We start from the raw sequence: 19,078 nt of genomic DNA, 5'->3' as shown, positions 1-19,078 counted from the left end.
TTATGCGAGAGTATTTATTTAAAGGATGTAGTCATGTGTAAAAGTTCACGTAAGTGAGGAAAGTTCGGTGATTACCATTCACCTGGGAGTGGCCAGAAATGACTTTTTTACATATGGCTCAAGCAGCTCACGAATTCCGGTCCTAGACCAAGAATCCTCTGAGTAGCCATCGAACATCCGTTTGAAGGCGAGCTAAAGTGAGACGGCGAAACATCCCTTCCACAGTTTGTGCGTTGGGGTTGGGACCCTCCACGTAAAAAGCGGATCAAATAGCATTTAACCGTCGGAAGAACAACAAAGCGACGTAACCGCTGTATTGTCGGCCGAGCTATTCAAATACGGAGACGAAGAACTGATAAGGAACATGCATCAGCTTCTTTGTAAAATATGGTCGCACGAAAACATGTCCAACAATTGGAATTTAAGTGTGCTCTGCCCAATCCACAAAAAGGGAGACCCCCCATTCTGTGCCAACTACCGTGGGATAAGTCTCCTCAATATCGTATATAAGGTTCTATCGGGATTAAAGCCCACCGCCAAAAAACTGATTGGCCCTTATCAGTGTGGCTTTAGGCCTGGAAAATCTACAACTGACCAGATATTCACCATGCGCCAAATCTTGGAAAAGATCCGTAAAAAGAGAATCGAGACACACCACCTCTTCGCCGATTTCAAAGCTGCTTTTGACAGCACGAAAATACCAAAAGCTCCGATAGGCTCGGAAAGGTGCTCTCTGAGCCGTTTGATACAAAGCCAGGTTTCAGACAAGGCGACTTCTTCAATCTACTGTTGGGGAAAATAATTCGAGCTGCAAAACTAAATAGTTTTCTATTGCCATCTACTATTAGAGTGTACAGCTGCTGGTGTACACCGATGATATTGATATCATTGGCTTCAATAACCACATCGTAGGTTCTGCTTTTTCCAGAATGGATAAAGAGCAAAGCAAATGGGTCTGGCAGTGAACATGGACAAGACGAAATATATCCTGTCATCAAACAAACAGTCGTTGCACTCGCGACTTGGCTCCCATGTCACTGTTGACAGTCAAAACTGTGAACTTGTAGATAATTTCGTCTATCACGGAATCAGTATCAACAGCAACAACAACATCAGCCTCGAAATCCAACGCAGAATAACTCGAGCTACTTTGGACTGAGTAAGCAATTGAGCAGTAAAGTTCTCTTTTGACGAACAAAAACCAAACTCTATAAGTCACTTATTACTCCCGTCCTGCTATATGCTGCAGTGGCATGGACGATGACATCATCTGAGGTAAGGCCGAGAGAAATGTTCTGCGAAAGATTTATGGTCATTTGAGCGTTGACCACGGCGAATATCGCATCCGATGGAACGGTAAGCTGTTTGAGATATACGACGACATTGACATAGTTCAGCGAATTAAAAACAGTGGCTACGCTGGCTAGGTCATGTCGGCCGAATGGAAGAAAACACTCCAGCTCTGAAAGTATTCGACGCAGTACCCGCCGGGGGAAGCAGAGGAAGAGGAAGACCTCCACTCCTTTGCAAAGACCAAGTGGAGAAGGACGTGGATACGCTTGGAATATCCAATTGGCGCCACATAGCAAACAGGTGAAACGACTGCCGTGCTGTTGTTAACTCGGTTATAACCTCGTAAGCGGTTCCTACGCCAGTAAAGAAGAAGAAGATTTATTTAGAGAACGTAACCTCTTTTGAAGTGGATTAGAGCAAAGCAGATCTTTGGATTTTGAGATGTTTTTACTTCGAATAAATTAATTCTGCAGTGAAAGTGTGGGATTATTATTATTTATTCTTATTAAAAAATATGATTTATTAATTATTTATTTTTCCGTACTCACAAAGTGCATTTCACATATTTAAAAAGTATTTAAATATAATTATAAAATATAAATATTTTTGTATGTTTGTTATATTCAAGACAAATTTGGTAGAAGTTTCTTTGTGATATAACATATCATAGTTAATATCATGAAATTATATATTTGTATTAGTGGAAGACTACACAAACGTTAATACTTATAGTATTTAGCGAGAGACTACTTTCACTTAGATTATTCGTAAGTAAGTTTGCTTTAGAACGAAGCTCAGCTTCGGCAATTGTGACGCCTTTACATAATACATTACAGAAACAAATATGAAACAAAGACAGATAAACATACATACACAGTTTACATATAGACAAAACACATTTGGTAGAGTTCTTCCGGACATAAAAACACAAAAATGTGCACATTACAGCTAAGAATACACTAACACTAACTACAATAATTACGCGGATACACCCAAAATTCCTTATTCGATTAAAAAGCCAATGCTTTAGTATACTCGAAAACTGAAACAAAAAAAAACACAAAAAGTACGATACAATAAAGTCCTATGAGAGCAAAATTAAACCTTATCACAAACAAATATCGCATAGAGTAATTAAGTAAATATGTAGTTGGACTATAAAACTTGTCGCTGGTAAACAAGGTCGTTGCTGCCGACCGAACTTTGACTATATGAGCGGAGAGCCTTGAACAGTTGCATTAGCTGGCGACGGCGGAAGCAACGATGCGCTGGATGGTCATGTGACAGTCTCCGTTTCCACGTAACCATTGTGGATGTAACCGGTGGAAGGGCTGCCCATCAAGCTCGACTTGCCCAGACCATTGGCGATGGTAGGTGGCTGTTCGCTGGAATCCAAGATACGCTCGAACACCGCATCCAGACGACAATGGCTGACTGTGTAGTGCAGGCGATTTTCATATTGCTTCGACAGCGTGTTCAATTCACGGAAAAGATCGGCCAAACTTAACACTTTGTTGCTCTGTGGTGGCACCATTGCCTCCACATCATGCTGTTGAGCAAAAAACAAAAAACATTGAAGATTACAACCCTGGGATGTATGCATTCTTAGAGTGCTTACCTCACGCGGCTTGACTGTTTGGATTTTGAGACTAAACTTTATGGAATGCGGGTAAGTCTGGAAGTCTACGCACTGCGGCAGGCGCATATGTATGGCCTGTAAGTAGTAAGTTGGTATTAAATAAACATGATTTCTTCACATTTGCGGCGACTTACTTTCTCCACAGATTCGATCAATTGGTTGTCGCCATAAATTACGACATTGTAGTAACCGCCATACTGCTTATTCAAATTCTCCGGACTGCTGCAGGTCAGGATTTGACCGTCCTTGAGCACAGCGATACGATGGCAAATTCCATCGATCTCCGACACCGAGTGGGAAGTGAGCACAACAGCGCGTTGTGTAGCGAGTAGATCGTGTATGGTGCGGTAGACAATGGCGCGCGTCACCGGGTCCATGTCGCTGGTGGGCTCATCCATTAGCACGACGGTGGTGCGGCCGCAACAAGTGAGCGCCACTGTCAGCTTACGACGATTGCCGCCACTCAAATTCTTAACCAACACGTGACGGTACGACTTCAGTTGGAATGACTCCAGTACGTGTTCTATTAGCTGTCAAAAGTAAGCCAGAAATTCAAATAAAAATTTGTCAAAATACAGTCTTATATTTTTGTTTATTATAAATAAATTTAAGTGTTTCATACTTTAAAATTTCAAAATTTATCAAGGCAAATTTCTCTGAACTTATTTCCTGAAACTCATCCTCCCCTAAGAAGAAGCACAAGCCAGCTAATTACAGTAGTAGTAGCAACGTCAACAGAAAGCATCAGCCAAAACACCAAAGCAAACGTCGAGAAACATAATGAACATGGCCAATTGCTGTAAGGATTGTGATAGATTGCAGCCACGGTCATCGGGCAGCGCACCGGTGCGCCCCGAATTCCAGCAGCCCACCATGTATGATCACTTTCAAAATTTTCAACGCTTCAAAATGCAAAAACAAGAGGCGCAGGCCATTGAAAAGCGCAAGGAAGAACTACTAAAAATGAACACGAACTTCACAAATTGGAATCCCAGCTGCAGCAAAGAGATGTTCGATCAGTTCAGCACACAAGATGTGGCGTTGTTTCGGCAGCAAATTCGTTTGGCACAAAATGGAGAGCGTTCGATATTGGAGAGCCTCACAGCGCCAACTGAGGGCGGCGCTTCAAGTATCGGTGGCACTGCTACGGTCGCAGGTACTGGTACCGGCACTGGTACAAGCGTCGGCGACAAGTCGCTGAAGAAGAAGGACTCGCTGCTGACGATCTCACGTACACCCGTACAGTGCCCCATTGGCGCTTGTGGTCGAACTATAGGCGTCACTTCGGTGTTGTCGCATTACCTGCGTGATCACAGCGAAGACTTTGGTGTGCAGTGTCAAGAAATTTACGGCGGGAAGCGCTCAGTGTTGATTTTCGATGCCACTACTTTGGATTTCCGTGATAATGTGTGTTTGGGTGTGCTCGCCTACGGAGGCATCAAGGAGAAGTGGTAAGTACACTACAATTAATGCAATTAGTTTCGGTGTGTAGTAGATTTCTCATTCCGATTTCCGACCTTAGCTCAGATCCGCCCGCTCAGCGTGGTATTTGCATACACAACGCCTTCCTGCCAAAGCCGCATGAACACCTTGACGCACATTTGCCCATACTGATAATGGCTTGCCGCACGTCTTGGAGTGCTATGCTGAAAGATAAGCAGCTCGAAACTCGAATAACGAAGCCAGAGGACTCGAATCAACACCTACTCGTGATTTGGCTGGTGAGCGTGCAGTCCACCAAGCCTATACATTGCACCCTCACCGCCTATGATAGGACGATGACTTCGTCGCGCAGTGTCATCGCACAAGTGCGTCAGCTCAACGAGTCCCAAAACCCGAGTGAATTTCTGGTTAACGATGCGAACAGTTTACGTCTGAGTAATGGCGAAATCAATATACTTTCACATGATGGCAACGATTGCGTTCACCTGGAGGTTATGATCAACGAATACGACCAATAAATTTTTTTCCTGAATTTTCGCAAAGATGCAAGAAATGATAGTAAATGTGTGCTTCTTTTATGTACTCATATATCTCATAGTGATATAAATATGATATGTACTGTGTTTTCTTTTACCGAGTGATTTTCATTGCGACTGGGTCACGACTAGAAGCGTGTGTCTACCCGAAACAGAAACGAATAACTTCTTACCTTGTCCATATTAGCGACACGCCGCAGATTCCCGTAGAACCGGATGCATTCCTCGACGGTCAGCAGGGAGTCCAGCGGATTTGTTTGCGGACAATAGGCAATCTCGCCCTAAGAATACAAGTAATTGTTAGTAGGACTTGATGTTGTTGTCATAGTGTACCTACGTTGAAGTAGTTGATGGCGCCCACATTCGGCTGCAGTTCGCCAGAGAGCATTTTGAATATCGTCGATTTGCCGGTGCCGTTCTTGCCCAATAAGCCGAAACATTCACCGGCTTTCACTGCGAATGTGACATTCTTCACAACATACTGTCCGCGATCGTATGACTTGCAAAGGTTGTCTACTTTGAGTACTTGTGGTGTCTCGTCTTTATCGGCGCGTTTTAGCGAGTTCTGTATGGACACGATTTTTAATTCCTCCGCCTGTTTCTCAGCATACTTTTGGTAGAAAGGCAAACGATTTACTAACGATTCGCGCCATTTATAAATCTGACCGGTCTCCAGCAAAACGTTCAGTATAATGAAGAAAATACCGATTATGAATAGGGCCAGCATATGTGGACGGAGTAAATCACTCGAAACTGGATGCTTGTAGGAATCGATATCGTACCGTTGGAAGACGAGTGAGACCATATAATTTTTACAGATCTCAAGTAAACCGTCGCCCAAAGCGTGTTGCGGAAAGATGAGGAAGGCACGGTTAAGGAAATAGCGCCAATTGTCCCATACTTCCGAGTCACCGATTACACCCAGCAGTATGATATTAGCCATGGTGAAGAGTGGAATTATGATATTCATACAGAATATGGTCACAATCGCCACGCTGGAGTCGTTGAAGCATTTCTCAAACACATGTACACCAGGTATACAGGCGAATCTAGAAATTTGATTCGCATTAAATAAAAAAGTCTAGTAAAGCCGTATTATTGCTTAAAACTTACGCAAAGAGCAGTGCTAGCACGAATATACCGGAAACATTTTGACGAGCAACAAAAACTGGCAATCCGAATGCGAATATGATGGCACCGCAGACCAATATGGCGATTACCATAATCTAGTAGACCAGGGGAAGTAGAGTAAACGCAACTGCTGTTTTGACAAAAGTACTCACCAGAAAATCCCAAGCAAACGCTACACCCCAGTAGGTGGCTAAGTTTACACCACACAGTTTCTGTTGCAGTTTCTCACCTTTTACGCGCTCGTTTACCAGAAAAACAGATGATACGGCCACCACCAAACTGAATGCGATGAGTAGTATGAAGACCATGGACGAATCGCCAGCTTGACGCAAACTGCGAGAAAATTTAGCGATGTTTAATAAATAAGCTCAGATTTGGAATGGTACTTTTCTACTTACACTGAGGTCGTACTGAGCTCGGCGGCGCCCAGTTTCCATGGTTCATTGAAGCTTGTGATGCTGAAGTTACTGTCGTCCATCTCTACTTGCAGCAAGCGCGTATTCAAATCGTTCAACCAAGCCATCATGGCATGATAGCCTTTGTTGTTGTACCAAACGATAGCATTCGTATCATTGAAGGAGTAGCCACCATAACGTTTCTCATGATAATCATTCATGGACTGCAAGATCCAATAGAAGGCTGTGCTTGAATTTCTAAACTCCCGACAAGGACTCTCAGCGGAGCACTGCTCCGCCAAGCCCTCGTAAGCGGCATTTGTCAGTGTTTTGTTCAGCTCCATGCTGAACATTTGTGTTGTTTTCGGATACAGTTCGCGAGTGAAACTAATTGTTGTATCGTAGTCGTCTTCCAAGCGATATGTGACGAACCACATGGCGAGCAACTCGAATAGCGCAGGTAATACGATGACGCAAAGGAGAATGCGATAATTTCTGCTGAAGTGAACGATGCGTTTATGTAATAAATTCCGAACGGCTGTGAGCACACCTAACGTGCCACTATTCACTATATTAGCCACTGTCGAGTTTTTCAGTTCCACCTTCTTCATGTTAAACCTTGTGTTTACACCCTTGCTGGCGTTTTCCTTGTCTTCATGCAAGTCCGCGAATATTTGCTCTAAATTGCGACTTTCAACGCGTAAGTTGGCAATGAGTCCGCCGTTCTGTAAGTTTTGCAGGTAATCAAGGTAAGCCAGTGATTTGCTGGAGCCGCCTTGGTCGTATGGTACTTGCAGACGAATGTCACCACTGTCTAACCAATCGGGTTCTTTAAAGCTGGTGAGCATATCTTTACCCATAGTGCGGATTTCAGTTATAGTTTGGCTATCGCTGCAATGGAAGAGTACCTCAAAGCCGGAAGTGCAATATTCTTTGAGTGTTTCTGGGCTATGTTTCACTATGATTTTGCCCTGCCGAAGAGAATTCCAGTTTTAGTTTGAATTTACCTAAATATTTAAGCATACTTACGTTCTTCATGATAACCATCACATCACTTAGAAACTCCGCTTCGTCCAAGAAGTGTGTAGCAAAAACAACGGCACGTCCTTTTCTAAGGCGTTGTATCAGTTCCCAGATGTCCTTGCGCGCTTTAGAGTCAACACCATTGCATGGCTCGTCCAGAATCACAACGTTGGGTGAACCTATGAGCCGCTTGTTTTGAGAAACAGTTACAAAAATCTATATTTCTTGTCTTACCAATAAAGGCCAGAGCGACGCAAAGTCTACGCTGGTAACCGCCCGACAGTTGATAGGCCTGATAATTCTCATATTTACCGAACTTCAAGCTTTTCAGTGTTTTATCCACCTCCGAGTTGTAGTTGTGTTTTAGTTTGATCGACGCATACAGTTCCAAGTGTTCGCGCGCTGTTAGATTTGGTATTAAAATATTGTCTTGAGAGCATACGCCCACCTTATCGTACTCATCGCTACTTGTCATTGCCTGTGAGAGTATAACACGCCCCGTCGATTGCACCACTTGACCCGTAAGCATTTTGCTGAGGAAGCGCAGAAGGTAAAGGTTAAAAGATCAAAAAGGTGAATCAAATTGACTGCTTACATAATTGTGCTCTTTCCTGCGCCATTGCGTCCCAGCAGACACGTGATCTTATCCCGGGACAATGACAGATTCACATCGCTTACGGCCACTTGCTCACCATACAACTTGCTCACGTTTGTCAGCGTTGCACCAACACTTGCATCCAAGTCATCGCGCTGCACTTCAATGAATCGATACTCATCTGCATTTGGAAAATAGTGATTACTGAAACACTCTAGCTTTCGAAGTTCAAAACAGTTTACCATCCATGAAATGTCGCACCAAATAGCCGATAGTGCTATAAATTATCGCATCCACAATCATCATAATGAATGCGAATCCAAATTCGCCGCTCATACCTTCTTGGAAGACTTGCACAAAGCTCAAACCGATCTCTTGTAACTCCATGCGCATAATATGGCTCCAACCATGCGAGAATGCCGTTGTGAAAGACAAGTTAATGCAGAAGTTCTCGAACGAATTGAGATGAGAGTCAAAGAGCAGCACAATGATGTAGGGGCAGTAGGAGATGAAGAAGAGCAGTGCCGTGGCTACGGCGCCAATAGTGGCCGACGTGAAGAAAGTTGAGCACATATAACTGGAAATAAAGTAAAGAAGGTCGTTGTAAGCTCTTTCGAATATTGCGGAAGTTTTTAAACCTTCGTAAATATCATTTGATTTAAAACTTTTCATACTACACAACTATCAGTGATGTCACATGTTCTGACAAACGAAGAAACAAATCTTCGTGTCAGAATGTGAGCATACCTCTAGAAGATCGAGAGTATTTGTAGAAACAGAAACTCACCAAAAGGATATCAAAGATGCACCAAATACAACCAAGAAAAACATGACGAATATGAAGGAGACAAACTTCAGCAGACCACCAATGTACAGGATAAACGTTACACCCACAAAAATTACAATGAGTTCCACAAATGTAACAATAACCCAAGAAGTGAGCTCCGAACACGGCTTCAGGCCCATGGAACGCATGATCTATAAATAAAAATAAGAAAAGTGAAAGTCACTAATTGTTTGAGATTCAAAGTGCACCATTTACCATTGTATTCCGACTCTCACGCATCCAAATTAAGTGGCGCACACAATTGGCGATCTGTGCTACCAGGCCCAGAAAGAAGGCCACTTGTATGGCCTGCGCGAGGTAAATACCCGTCTTCATGCTGCAAATATACATAATTACATAACATATTCTATATTCTGAGGGAAACACTCACTCATCGTGTGTGTAAGCGGGATATGGAAATTGCTTCGTGTACATCTGCAGTCCATCCACTCCGTGCTTGCTCAGCGTGTCTGCGCTATTGCCGCCAAACACACTAAGTAAATCGAGCAAAGCTTGGCGCCGCCTGCGCGTGTTCACCTTCAGTTCATCTAGATTTACCATAGTCTCCATCGAACTGGGTTGACCGTTATCGTTGTGTGCCTGTGGTAAGCTCTCTTTCGTCGGTGTCGTCCAATCGTCATCTTCATCCTCATCCTCACCAAATCCACTACCAGTCTCAATTTCAATCGAAATGGGACTGTTTGTGCTGAACTCGAAGGAGCTTTCCTCAGTGACGTTTTTGTGTAATAATTTCTGGTGCCTAATGATGCCCATGTCGATGGCATTCTTTATCTGCACGAAACCACGATGATATTTCATGTCGCGTATCATGCTGCGCGACGGACCTGGAAACCAGAAGCGGTTCTTGTTCTCAAAGGTCGGTTGTGTGTTTTCGGTGTCCATATGCAGTTTGTAGGACACATCGTTACCGGTTTTGTTGAAATATGCTGCCGCGAAGAACAAACGCTTGTCGTTCAATTCGAATGCAGTGAGTTGTAAATCCTTGGCGGTTGCCAATGGCACGAAACGATCCACGGAGAAACATTCCAGTATATTCTTGATGGTCATAACAATGTCGTATACGAGCGGATCGGTCCGTATACGATTTACAACGCCAACAATTTCGTCGACGTTTATATCATCGCCGATGTAGGAGCGTACAGTCTGTGAAGTGGCCAACTTGAGCAGGCTGTCAAAGCCTTTTTGAAATGGACCGTCTTCACGTAACTTGGTAACAATGTCGGCAACTGCAACTGATAACCGTTTCAAACGATTCAACTCCTCGAACGTCGTGTTGGCCTGGAAAATAAGGAAATTTATGCTACTAGAAAACACTTAATAATCTGGTAACTGATCATTTGGACTGCTTGTCAGTCAAAATTAGAGTTCCTGCTAAATTAAAGACTGTTCGACAGTTAAAATTAGAGTCGCAATAGGAATCGAATTAAAAATCTTTCGACTTTTTAAAGGCTTTCACTCACATGCGTCATAATTGATATAGTATCCTCATTAACAGGCGCAAATAAAATCTTGCCGTGTATCAGGGGTTTCACCACGTTCCATGTCAACTTGCCCGTGGTGGTTGTTGTGATATTCAAGTACAGTTGTTTACAATATTTCGCTGCGAAGTAAGAGCATATTCTAGGGTTGGTATAAAGTATTTACTCGGCAAACAAGAACTTACTAGGCATTACATTAATCTCGTCATCATTTATTTTGCTGAAGTCCTCGGTGTCATAGAGAATGTCATTAACAAGTGGTATGGTGTCCGTGCTGGGGAACGGATGACCGCACATAAGGTAACCAGCCTTAACGAAGGTTCTGCGATCTGGAAGGTAAGTGAATAAATTAGATAAAGATACGGGAATTTGGAAAGAATTTTAATTTTTCATTAAATCTAAATTTCAATTCGATCATGATATTCGAACTCGAAAGATCTTGTTTTGTTGAGTAAAGAGGATGTTTTTGGATTACAGAAAAGTCTTCAAATGGAAATCAAATCTTTAAAAATATTCATTCTAACCGAAGTGCAAAGCTTTCAAGTACCTGAAAAGAGTCGATTTATATCGAACGTGCCGTTTAGGAAATCCTCCACTTGGGGCACCAGGTTGATAACACTGCCGACGCTTTCTGCAAGTAGTGGCGACAAAACAAACATAAGCATGCGTTAACACTCGTAATTAATATTTGCGATTTGTTGTCACTTTAAAGATTAAATTCCTTAATTAGCACACAACTTCACGCTCACTGCCTTAAGGACAGACAAAGGCGACAATAGCTTTCTGAAGTGCTTGTTCTGTGCGGTTTTAGCGATAAAATTAATTAAAAGTGCATAGGCATTTAATTGGTTTTTGGAGTTCGCATGCATGTGCGTGAGTACTTACGGCGTATCTGGTTGAAATGGCCGCCCGTGACCACAGCCGTTACGGCATTTATGAAATTCGCCTTTTCCGGCAAATCGATGACAGCGTTGAACATGCGATCGTCGGTGACAAATATATTCACGATATCAACAATTGGCTTCATGCTGAAATAATTAATGCCACAAAATGTCAGACACAAGTAGTCACTTAACTTCTTTATACAGAGTATGTAAGCTTGTATGAATAAAATATGCTTGAGTAAAAGATGTGTGTAAGAACTAACAAAGGTGAAACTAAGTAGCTTCCGAACAGGCATTAATCACGCAACCAGTGTCAACGAACTTCTTCAGTACGAAGCGTCAGATGGAACATGAGTTCACTTTTGCTTCATTTACACCCTTGTGGGTTTTTGTAAGCACCTTTTCAAGATTTATATCGATTACTTACGGTGCATTCTGCCAACTCGTTGTCTCTTCGTATGGCGTTGTCTTCATGCAATTATTTTCCAAACTACAGATGTAAGAATAGAAACTTGGCAGCACCTGATTTTTGGTGGGCAGCAATCGCGTGGGAAATTGGCAGTCTTCTATGTGTTCGGGACCGAACTTGAGACGTATGAGGTAAAGCAGCATAAACACCAAGCAGGGCCAAACCACTTGCACAACCGTCATAACCTGGAAGCGGACGAAGCCAAATACTAGTTACTGATATTCTGGTGATTCTGTGCTGCTTTGAGTAACTTACCGGTTGACGCAGTCGCACAAGGCCGTCTTTGCGCAGCATCGCCCGTAGCTGGCTGGCGCTGAAGGACCGTTTCAATTGCATTTTGTTTCTTTTTGACTTTTCGATATCTCACAATTCCGGCAACATCGGCAATTGTATTTGATGAGTTGAACCAGTGTTATGCAATAACGGTTATTTCTCAGCTTTTTCGGCACTCTTAAAACTAAAAATATAAAAATAGATTCTGTGAGCTTATTAAAGAATTAAGTTACATACAGATAGACAAAATAAGCTAAGTTTTGTAGTGTATGAAGAATGCTTATTTGCTCAATAAACATACAATTTGTCTGCATACTTATCGCAAAGCTTAGGCTCTCTCTGATAACCCCGTTTGGAAACCAGTTTGTAGTAACCTCGACCCTTCCCATGATTACTTATTAAACATTTACAATGGAATATGTATATAAATATAATATATTTGTTTTAACTTGTAGATGTTTTTAGCACTCGCTTCTGCTTACAATTATCTCTTTCATCTATCATTATCACTAAACGTAACACACTACATTATGTCATGTTTTGTAAACAAAATGGTCATTGGCACCGATTATTCATTATGCTCAAAGTCTCATTTTTTGTTTAGTTAAAAAATTGAAAAGTATTGGTTCTTAAATATATTTATTTTATTATAAAAATTGTATGAAAATAAGATGTGCTGGGCATTGACCATATTGGGCATGATAATATAATAATGTGTATATTAGGGTGTTTTTTTTTTTCCTTGGAACTATTAATTGTTTTAATTCATTCGAACTGGACCAAGGCCTGTAAATTTTCCATAAAAAATACACAAAATCGTGAGTTTTTATCTCTATTCCTACAGAAAGGTATTTTATGGCATCGCTTAATAATAACAATGCCCATGCAACAAAGTCGTAACTCACACCAGCGCGGTAGTACGGCGCTCTAAACCCGATTTTTCCAAGAATTTCGCACTTTTTTGTATATATCTCGTAAATGACAAGAGCTATAGAAAAAATTAACATGACAGATTTGCAGAAAATTTTATTTGCTATAAAAAAGTCTAAGATCAAAATCGCTATCATTAATACTTCTCGAGATATTCAGCTTTTTAAGTAAGGCTGTATGCAATTTTCATAGATTTTTTAATACATACCATCCATAGAAATTCTATCTCTACAACTTTGCTTCCGCCGTTTTTTTTGTAAATTTAAGGCTTTATTGTATAAAAACGGTCCAAAAATGTTTTCCCTTATTACTCAAAAGCAATGCTTAATTAACACACGAAATGCTTTATGATCCTTTTTTTTGTAAACTAACACAAGTTGCTTTACAAAAATTCTATATTTTTTTAATACCTAATAGAAATCATATGGATGGTAGTAGTAGAGTAATAGTATTATCTATGTACAAGTATGTGTTAGCCTCAGTAAAGCGTGGACGGGTCCTCAGCCGCACTTTTCTTGGAATTAAAAAAGAAAAGCAAAATTTCCCGCAAATGTCGAGAATTCGGCTCGAAAAGTGACATTTTCAGTTGAGAATAACTTTGGGATGCAAACAGATCTCTACAAATATTTTGTTGTTGTTGACATATGTAAATGTCCAAGATCGATATGAAACGATTTAATTGATTTAATCGACAAGTGCTTGACCCTAGAGACATCCATTGGAATATATATAGCACATATAATATGTATAAATACTATGTATATGAAATTGGATATTTTAATCATGACGAATGTTATGCATTTTAACTAAGAAAAATTATGAACTAATATGCTTTTTTTTAATTTTGACTGGTTCATTTTGGAAAAATGTTCACTTTCAAGATAAATGAAAAAAAACTGAGTCATTGCACGGGGCAAAGATCGGACGTGGTTTTTGCGAGCAATGATTCAAACGCCGATTTCAGCGAATTTGGAGGCAAATCATTTCAGAACGTTATGCACTAATTAATTTAAAATTTATATGAATCATTACTTAAGTAATTTCTAATATTTTTATACTGTTGCAACATGTTGCTACAGAGTATAATAGTTTTGTTCACCTAACAGTTGTCTGTATGATACATAAGTGTTCAGGATGACAAGCGGTGTTGCAATCGGGGTGACTGTGTATCCGCCTGTCTGTCGGTCCGTGCAAGCGATGACTTGAGTAAAAATGAAGATATTTTTATGAAACTTCGTACACGTGTTTCTTGGGTTGATATAGCAGATGGGTATACAGTAGAAATCAAATAAATATATTATTATGAATATGAAAAATAGTATTTTGAGAAAAGGCTGCCCTCACAGCATTTATTTCTTGACAATATAATCTATGATAATGAGTTGTCAAAAAAGTCTTGCGGTATTTTTATTGAATTTTTTTTTTTTATTGAAATTGAAATGAATTTTTGATGACTCATGCCCAGCTCTTGACCGATGCTACGGCTGCTACTATGCCGGTCTCTTTCGACCAATTCAGCGATTTTATCGCAATTTTCGACGACAGGCTTTCCGGAGCGTGGCGCATCTTCGACCACCTCTACACCAGAACGAAAACCTTGAAACCATCGTTATGCGGTGGAAATGGAAACTGTATCGGGTCCATAAACTGCACAAATTTTATTGGCGGCTTATTTTGCTCCATGTTTGCAACGCTATAACTCACGAACGACTTAAAAGAAACGACAATCAATCAAACACGTGTTAGCGCGTGAAATGAGGTTTCCAAAAAGGTATGGCGACGAATAAAACTAGAACTACACGCTTTCAGCGCCAACTTGCGAAAATACCGCAAGACTTTTTTGGCAACCTAATATTAGTGGGAGGTGGTGTCTTTTCCGCAAAACTAGATACCAAAATTGCCTGCCGTCTTCCAGACCACGGTAGTATTTTAAAGAGAGCCCTCTTGCTCTGACAAGGAGTGTGCTTACAAAAACTAATATATTGTGAATCAGATGAACTAGCCAGAGCAGGCATCACCCTTCAATTAGACTCTAAAGAAAGAAATTTATATGCTCTTGGTTAGATATTAAATAAAAAAATATGTTATAAATATAGCTCTAGCTCTAGCTCTAGGAATCAGTCCCTGGCTTTTTCAACAAGCAATTATATAAAAACTTTAGTAGGAGTTCTAATAGGAATGCCATATAAGGCTATTGTAGAAGCTGTCAGAAGGTAGAAGACTATTAAATATCTTAGACTATAGCTTAAGGAGACTATTAAAAATCTTAGCTCGCAATATCAGGCGAGGGTTTCTTGATGACGTCTCATAGGTTTCAAAGATTACATTTTTCGTTCTAATGAACTTCATAAGAAGCAGAGTGAGGAGACGTTAGTCGCAATGATATTACAATGGGCCTCCTAAAGGCCTAGGTGTGTCATTAAACTTCCACTCTACCTATCTACCATGTATAAACGTACTTGAATCAATTTTGTATTACAAAAAATTATTTTCATCTTTTAAATTACACACTTACCGTGTCTCTTGTGGCCAATTTCAAGCAGACACAAATTTTCTGAAGACAAGGTTTTTTGTGTAAAAATTAATTGTTTCTTCTCAATATTTTACGACTTTCTTGCTTATACTTTCGGTGCACTGGTTCTAAGTGTTATTATACCCTGAACAGGGTATATTAAGTTTGTCACGAAGTTTGTAACACCCAGAAGGAATCGTCGGAGACCCAATAAAGTATGTATATAAATGATCAATATGTCGAGCTGAGTCGATTTAGGCATGTCCATCTGTCTGTCTGTCCGTCTGTCCGTCTGTCTGTATATATACGAACTAGTCTCTCAAGATATCTTTTTGAAATTTTGCAAACGTAATTTTCGCTTCAAGAAGCTGCTCATTTGTCGGAACGGCCGATATCGGGCCACTATAACATATAGCTGCCATACAAACTGAACGATCGGAATTAAATGCTTGTATGGAAAACTTTCACATTTGACAAGATATATTCACGAAATTTGGTATATTTTATTTTTTAAGGCAACAATGTTATCTCTAAAAAACTTGTTTAGAACGGATTACTATAGCATATTATCTTCCATACAAACTGAACACATAGTTATTTATTTATTTATTTATAAAACGTGAAACAATAATACAATTACTTTTCCACGAAAAAAGGAGCACTGGCTGCCAGGACCTTCGGCTCGCTGATGTAAATATAAAATGTATAGTTATTGCTTAATTAAGTCTTAGGTGTAAAAGTTAATAAAATGTTCTGTAGCTAATAGAAAAGTATTAAGAACAAAATAAATAATAAGTAATGGGAAGTTTATAAACATAATCATATTTGTGGTTTTAATCCTGTTTGTACTAAGAATGCTGATATTTTTGTTACGTTTTCGGAGGAACTCGTTTGTAACAGAGCAGACGGTATTTGGTCGTCGAAGATATTTTTTCTAATCGCTGCGAAATGTGGGCAGTCGTCGAGTAAATGATAGGCTGTTAAAGCTAACGACGGGCAGTGTTGGCAAACTGGTGGACTAGAACGATTTAGGAGGTGCGCATGTGTGGCAATTGTGTGTCCTAGGCGTAATCGGATAAATGCTTTGATGTCGTTGTACCGGCAGCTGGAGGGATAGCTTGGTTTTATCCTGTTCGGGTTATTAGCAGTATATTGGTGCTGGATAGATCTCCAAGTCTCCATATGTGAGCTATATTGGAGCTGCGATATACTCTTATACAAGTCTTTTTTTCATAATATAGTCAAAAGTTATTAGCGGTTCTTTTGCTGCGAGTTTAGCCCGTTCGTCTGCCAGATTGTTTCCTTTTATGCCTGCATGTCCTGGAACCCACATTACTTTCAAGCGATTGTTATTCTCGATTAATTTGCTCCGAATACAGGAAATTAGGTAGGACTTGTTGTTTGTATTTATTACCGAGTGTATGGTTGACTTGCTATCAGTGCAGATAACTGCTTTAAAACTAGATTTTACGACGAAGATGATTGCGTTGAAGATAGCGACAGCTTCAGCTGTGAAAATCGAGGCGTAGCTGGAAGTATTCCTGCTGTAATTGTTCTTCCCTCGGAGTCAACGACGGCGAATGTTGTGCTAATGTCGGTTTTTGAACCATCTGTGAAAACGAATTTCCAGTGTGGGAGCAGTGGAGTTGTATATTCCGCGAAAAGGCGTTGAAATACTATGGGGGAGGTACTACTTTTTCCGTATTTCTCCAAGTTTAGCATGAAACATGATTTGTTTATCATCCAAGGCGGAGAAGATACTTTTGGACGGAGAGAAGGGAATGTGATATCAAGCTCTCTGATGCAGTATTGACGATGCTTTTTCCGTTGCAGCTCGGATAACACTGTTTCGTAAAGAATATTGACAAAGAAACAGCTTCGGTACTTTCTTCGATTGTGGGTAGCGCACAAGTTGAATTGTATTGGCGATGTCGGAAAAGCCATACAGCCATGGGTATGACCATATTATTATAGATGGGTAGACCATATTATTAGTGTTGACGAATTAATTAAGCAGTGTTTGGATGATAGATATTTAATAATGTTAAGCCTAGCAGCCAGCTGCTTTCTTAAATATAAACAATGTTCTTTGAAAGTTAATTTTTTATCAAAAATTAAACCTAGAAACTTAAGTTTATTAGCATTTACAACTGGAATATTGTTATAAACTAATGTAAAGTAATTATATTTGTGTTTGCGGCAAACATGGAAATTCTTACATTTGTTTAAAGATACGTTGGCTCCAGATGATTTGGACCATATACTTAAATCAGCTAATATATTAGTAAAATCTTGTTTAACAAGGTTTAGGTCATTTAGTAGTAAAATTTCATTATTTTCCTATGAAAATATGCAAAACCAATGAAATTTTCATAATTTTTAATACTTCGTATGTGGTGGACCTTCTGGTGGAAATGCCCATATACATATTATTCCGTGATCACCGCAAATTCCATCGAAACTGTGCGTGAATTAAACAAAAATCAGTCGAAATCATCATTGAAATTCAAGGAAATGGAATTGAAAATCTCCAAAACAGCGATTTATCGCATTTTGACCGAACATTTGAACTTACGAAAGGTGTGTGCACGGTTTGTTTCGCACAAATTGACTGACGACCAAAAAATGCTCAGAATCCAACATTCGAAGGACGATTATTTGACCAAAAATCACATTTTAACCATTAACCACTCCCCGTATTCACCTGATATGGCACCGTGCGACTTTTTCCTTTTCGGAAAAATGCATTTGCCCATGAAAAGAAAGTGTTATGCAGACGTAGGTGCCATTCAAAAGGCTTGCACCGGCATACTGGCGGCCATACCGGCCAACGAGCTAAAACACTCGTTCGACATGCTTTTGGACCGTGCAAAAAGCTGTATTGAAGCAGAAGGAGACTATTTTGAATAAAATAAATTGATTTTGTCGAAAAAACCATTTGTTCTGTTTGTTTTTAAGTCCTGTTTACTTTCGAACGCACCTTGTATAAGTGTTTTAATGAAACTACCTCGATCCTAAGTGTCTCTGCCTCAAAAATGCGTTATATGATCTTCAAAGGCGATGTCTTTTTGGTCGTACTGTGAATACAATTGATGACATAAATTGTTTATTGATCTTATAATCCAATAAAAAATGAGTTTGATTTAGTTTTCCTCTCATTTGATTTGCTCCACGTGATTGTAAGGAGATTTTAAACAAAGTATATTGTCAGTTGAATACAAATTGAGATATTAGTTAAATTGCTCTATTGTGCGAGAAGAATTATTGACTGAATTACTTGGGTTGACTTGTCTAATCTGCACACAATTAAGGTGATTGCATAAATTTCCATTTCGTTAAAATTTAATATTTCTCCACTCGATCAGTGTTTTTGTTTTACTTCCAGAATGGCATGAATTACTTCACGTTTTCCATATGCCCACTTTTCTTAATTGCCCATTTTAGAAATATGTTCTAAAACACCTCATCATTTGACTTGTACGTATAGAACATTGTCCTCTTATTGTAAATATGCTCTCCCTTTTCGGAGCGTGTGCTTGAACATATGCAGATCATTTGCATGCTTGTTTGCGAACATGCAAAGGCCATTAAATTTATAACTGTCAAAATAGCTGCGATTGAATGTTGCAT

The 19,078-nt window shown here is 40.0% G+C and overlaps 2 protein-coding genes across 2 annotated transcripts in view; one reads left to right on the top strand and one right to left on the bottom strand.

The window, feature by feature from the left end:
- Positions 1 to 1,772: 1,772 nt before the first annotated feature.
- The window catches only part of LOC126760369 (ATP-binding cassette sub-family A member 13), a 46,894-nt gene continuing 29,588 nt past the window's right edge, over positions 1,773 to 19,078 (bottom strand). The window contains exons 2-22 of the mRNA XM_050475957.1: positions 11,989 to 12,190; positions 11,692 to 11,918; positions 11,266 to 11,408; positions 10,928 to 11,011; positions 10,566 to 10,709; positions 10,363 to 10,502; positions 9,273 to 10,180; positions 9,098 to 9,218; positions 8,843 to 9,033; positions 8,298 to 8,632; positions 8,056 to 8,236; positions 7,695 to 7,993; positions 7,467 to 7,639; positions 6,441 to 7,408; positions 6,195 to 6,375; positions 6,025 to 6,137; positions 5,249 to 5,960; positions 5,085 to 5,192; positions 3,067 to 3,462; positions 2,912 to 3,007; positions 1,773 to 2,842 (exon numbers count right to left, since the gene is read on the bottom strand). Coding sequence (XP_050331914.1) covers positions 2,570 to 2,842; positions 2,912 to 3,007; positions 3,067 to 3,462; positions 5,085 to 5,192; positions 5,249 to 5,960; positions 6,025 to 6,137; positions 6,195 to 6,375; positions 6,441 to 7,408; positions 7,467 to 7,639; positions 7,695 to 7,993; positions 8,056 to 8,236; positions 8,298 to 8,632; positions 8,843 to 9,033; positions 9,098 to 9,218; positions 9,273 to 10,180; positions 10,363 to 10,502; positions 10,566 to 10,709; positions 10,928 to 11,011; positions 11,266 to 11,408; positions 11,692 to 11,918; positions 11,989 to 12,069 — 5,874 coding nt within the window. The 5' untranslated portion in view covers positions 12,070 to 12,190 and the 3' untranslated portion in view covers positions 1,773 to 2,569. The remainder of the gene's footprint in view (positions 2,843 to 2,911; positions 3,008 to 3,066; positions 3,463 to 5,084; positions 5,193 to 5,248; positions 5,961 to 6,024; positions 6,138 to 6,194; positions 6,376 to 6,440; positions 7,409 to 7,466; positions 7,640 to 7,694; positions 7,994 to 8,055; positions 8,237 to 8,297; positions 8,633 to 8,842; positions 9,034 to 9,097; positions 9,219 to 9,272; positions 10,181 to 10,362; positions 10,503 to 10,565; positions 10,710 to 10,927; positions 11,012 to 11,265; positions 11,409 to 11,691; positions 11,919 to 11,988; positions 12,191 to 19,078) is intronic.
- Positions 3,458 to 5,008, top strand: LOC126760394 (uncharacterized). Its single transcript, XM_050475992.1, has 2 exons — positions 3,458 to 4,383; positions 4,455 to 5,008. Exons 1-2 carry the CDS (start codon positions 3,713 to 3,715, stop codon positions 4,891 to 4,893), a joined length of 1,110 nt encoding a protein of 369 aa, XP_050331949.1. The 5' UTR covers positions 3,458 to 3,712; the 3' UTR covers positions 4,894 to 5,008.

The sequence above is a fragment of the Bactrocera neohumeralis genome, chromosome 5 (assembly GCF_024586455.1).
Source record: "Bactrocera neohumeralis isolate Rockhampton chromosome 5, APGP_CSIRO_Bneo_wtdbg2-racon-allhic-juicebox.fasta_v2, whole genome shotgun sequence".
Classification (NCBI taxonomy): domain Eukaryota; kingdom Metazoa; phylum Arthropoda; class Insecta; order Diptera; family Tephritidae; genus Bactrocera; species Bactrocera neohumeralis.
Note: the sequence above shows the minus strand (reverse complement) of the source record. Positions and strands in the feature narration are given on the sequence as shown.

Coding starts and splice junctions, on each gene's coding strand:
- LOC126760394 (XM_050475992.1), top strand. CDS start 3,713: ATGAACATGGCCAATTGCTGTAAGGATTGTGATAGATTGCAGCCACGG. Junction 4,384..4,454: donor GGAGGCATCAAGGAGAAGTG/GTAAGTACACTA, acceptor TTCCGACCTTAG/CTCAGATCCGCCCGCTCAGC.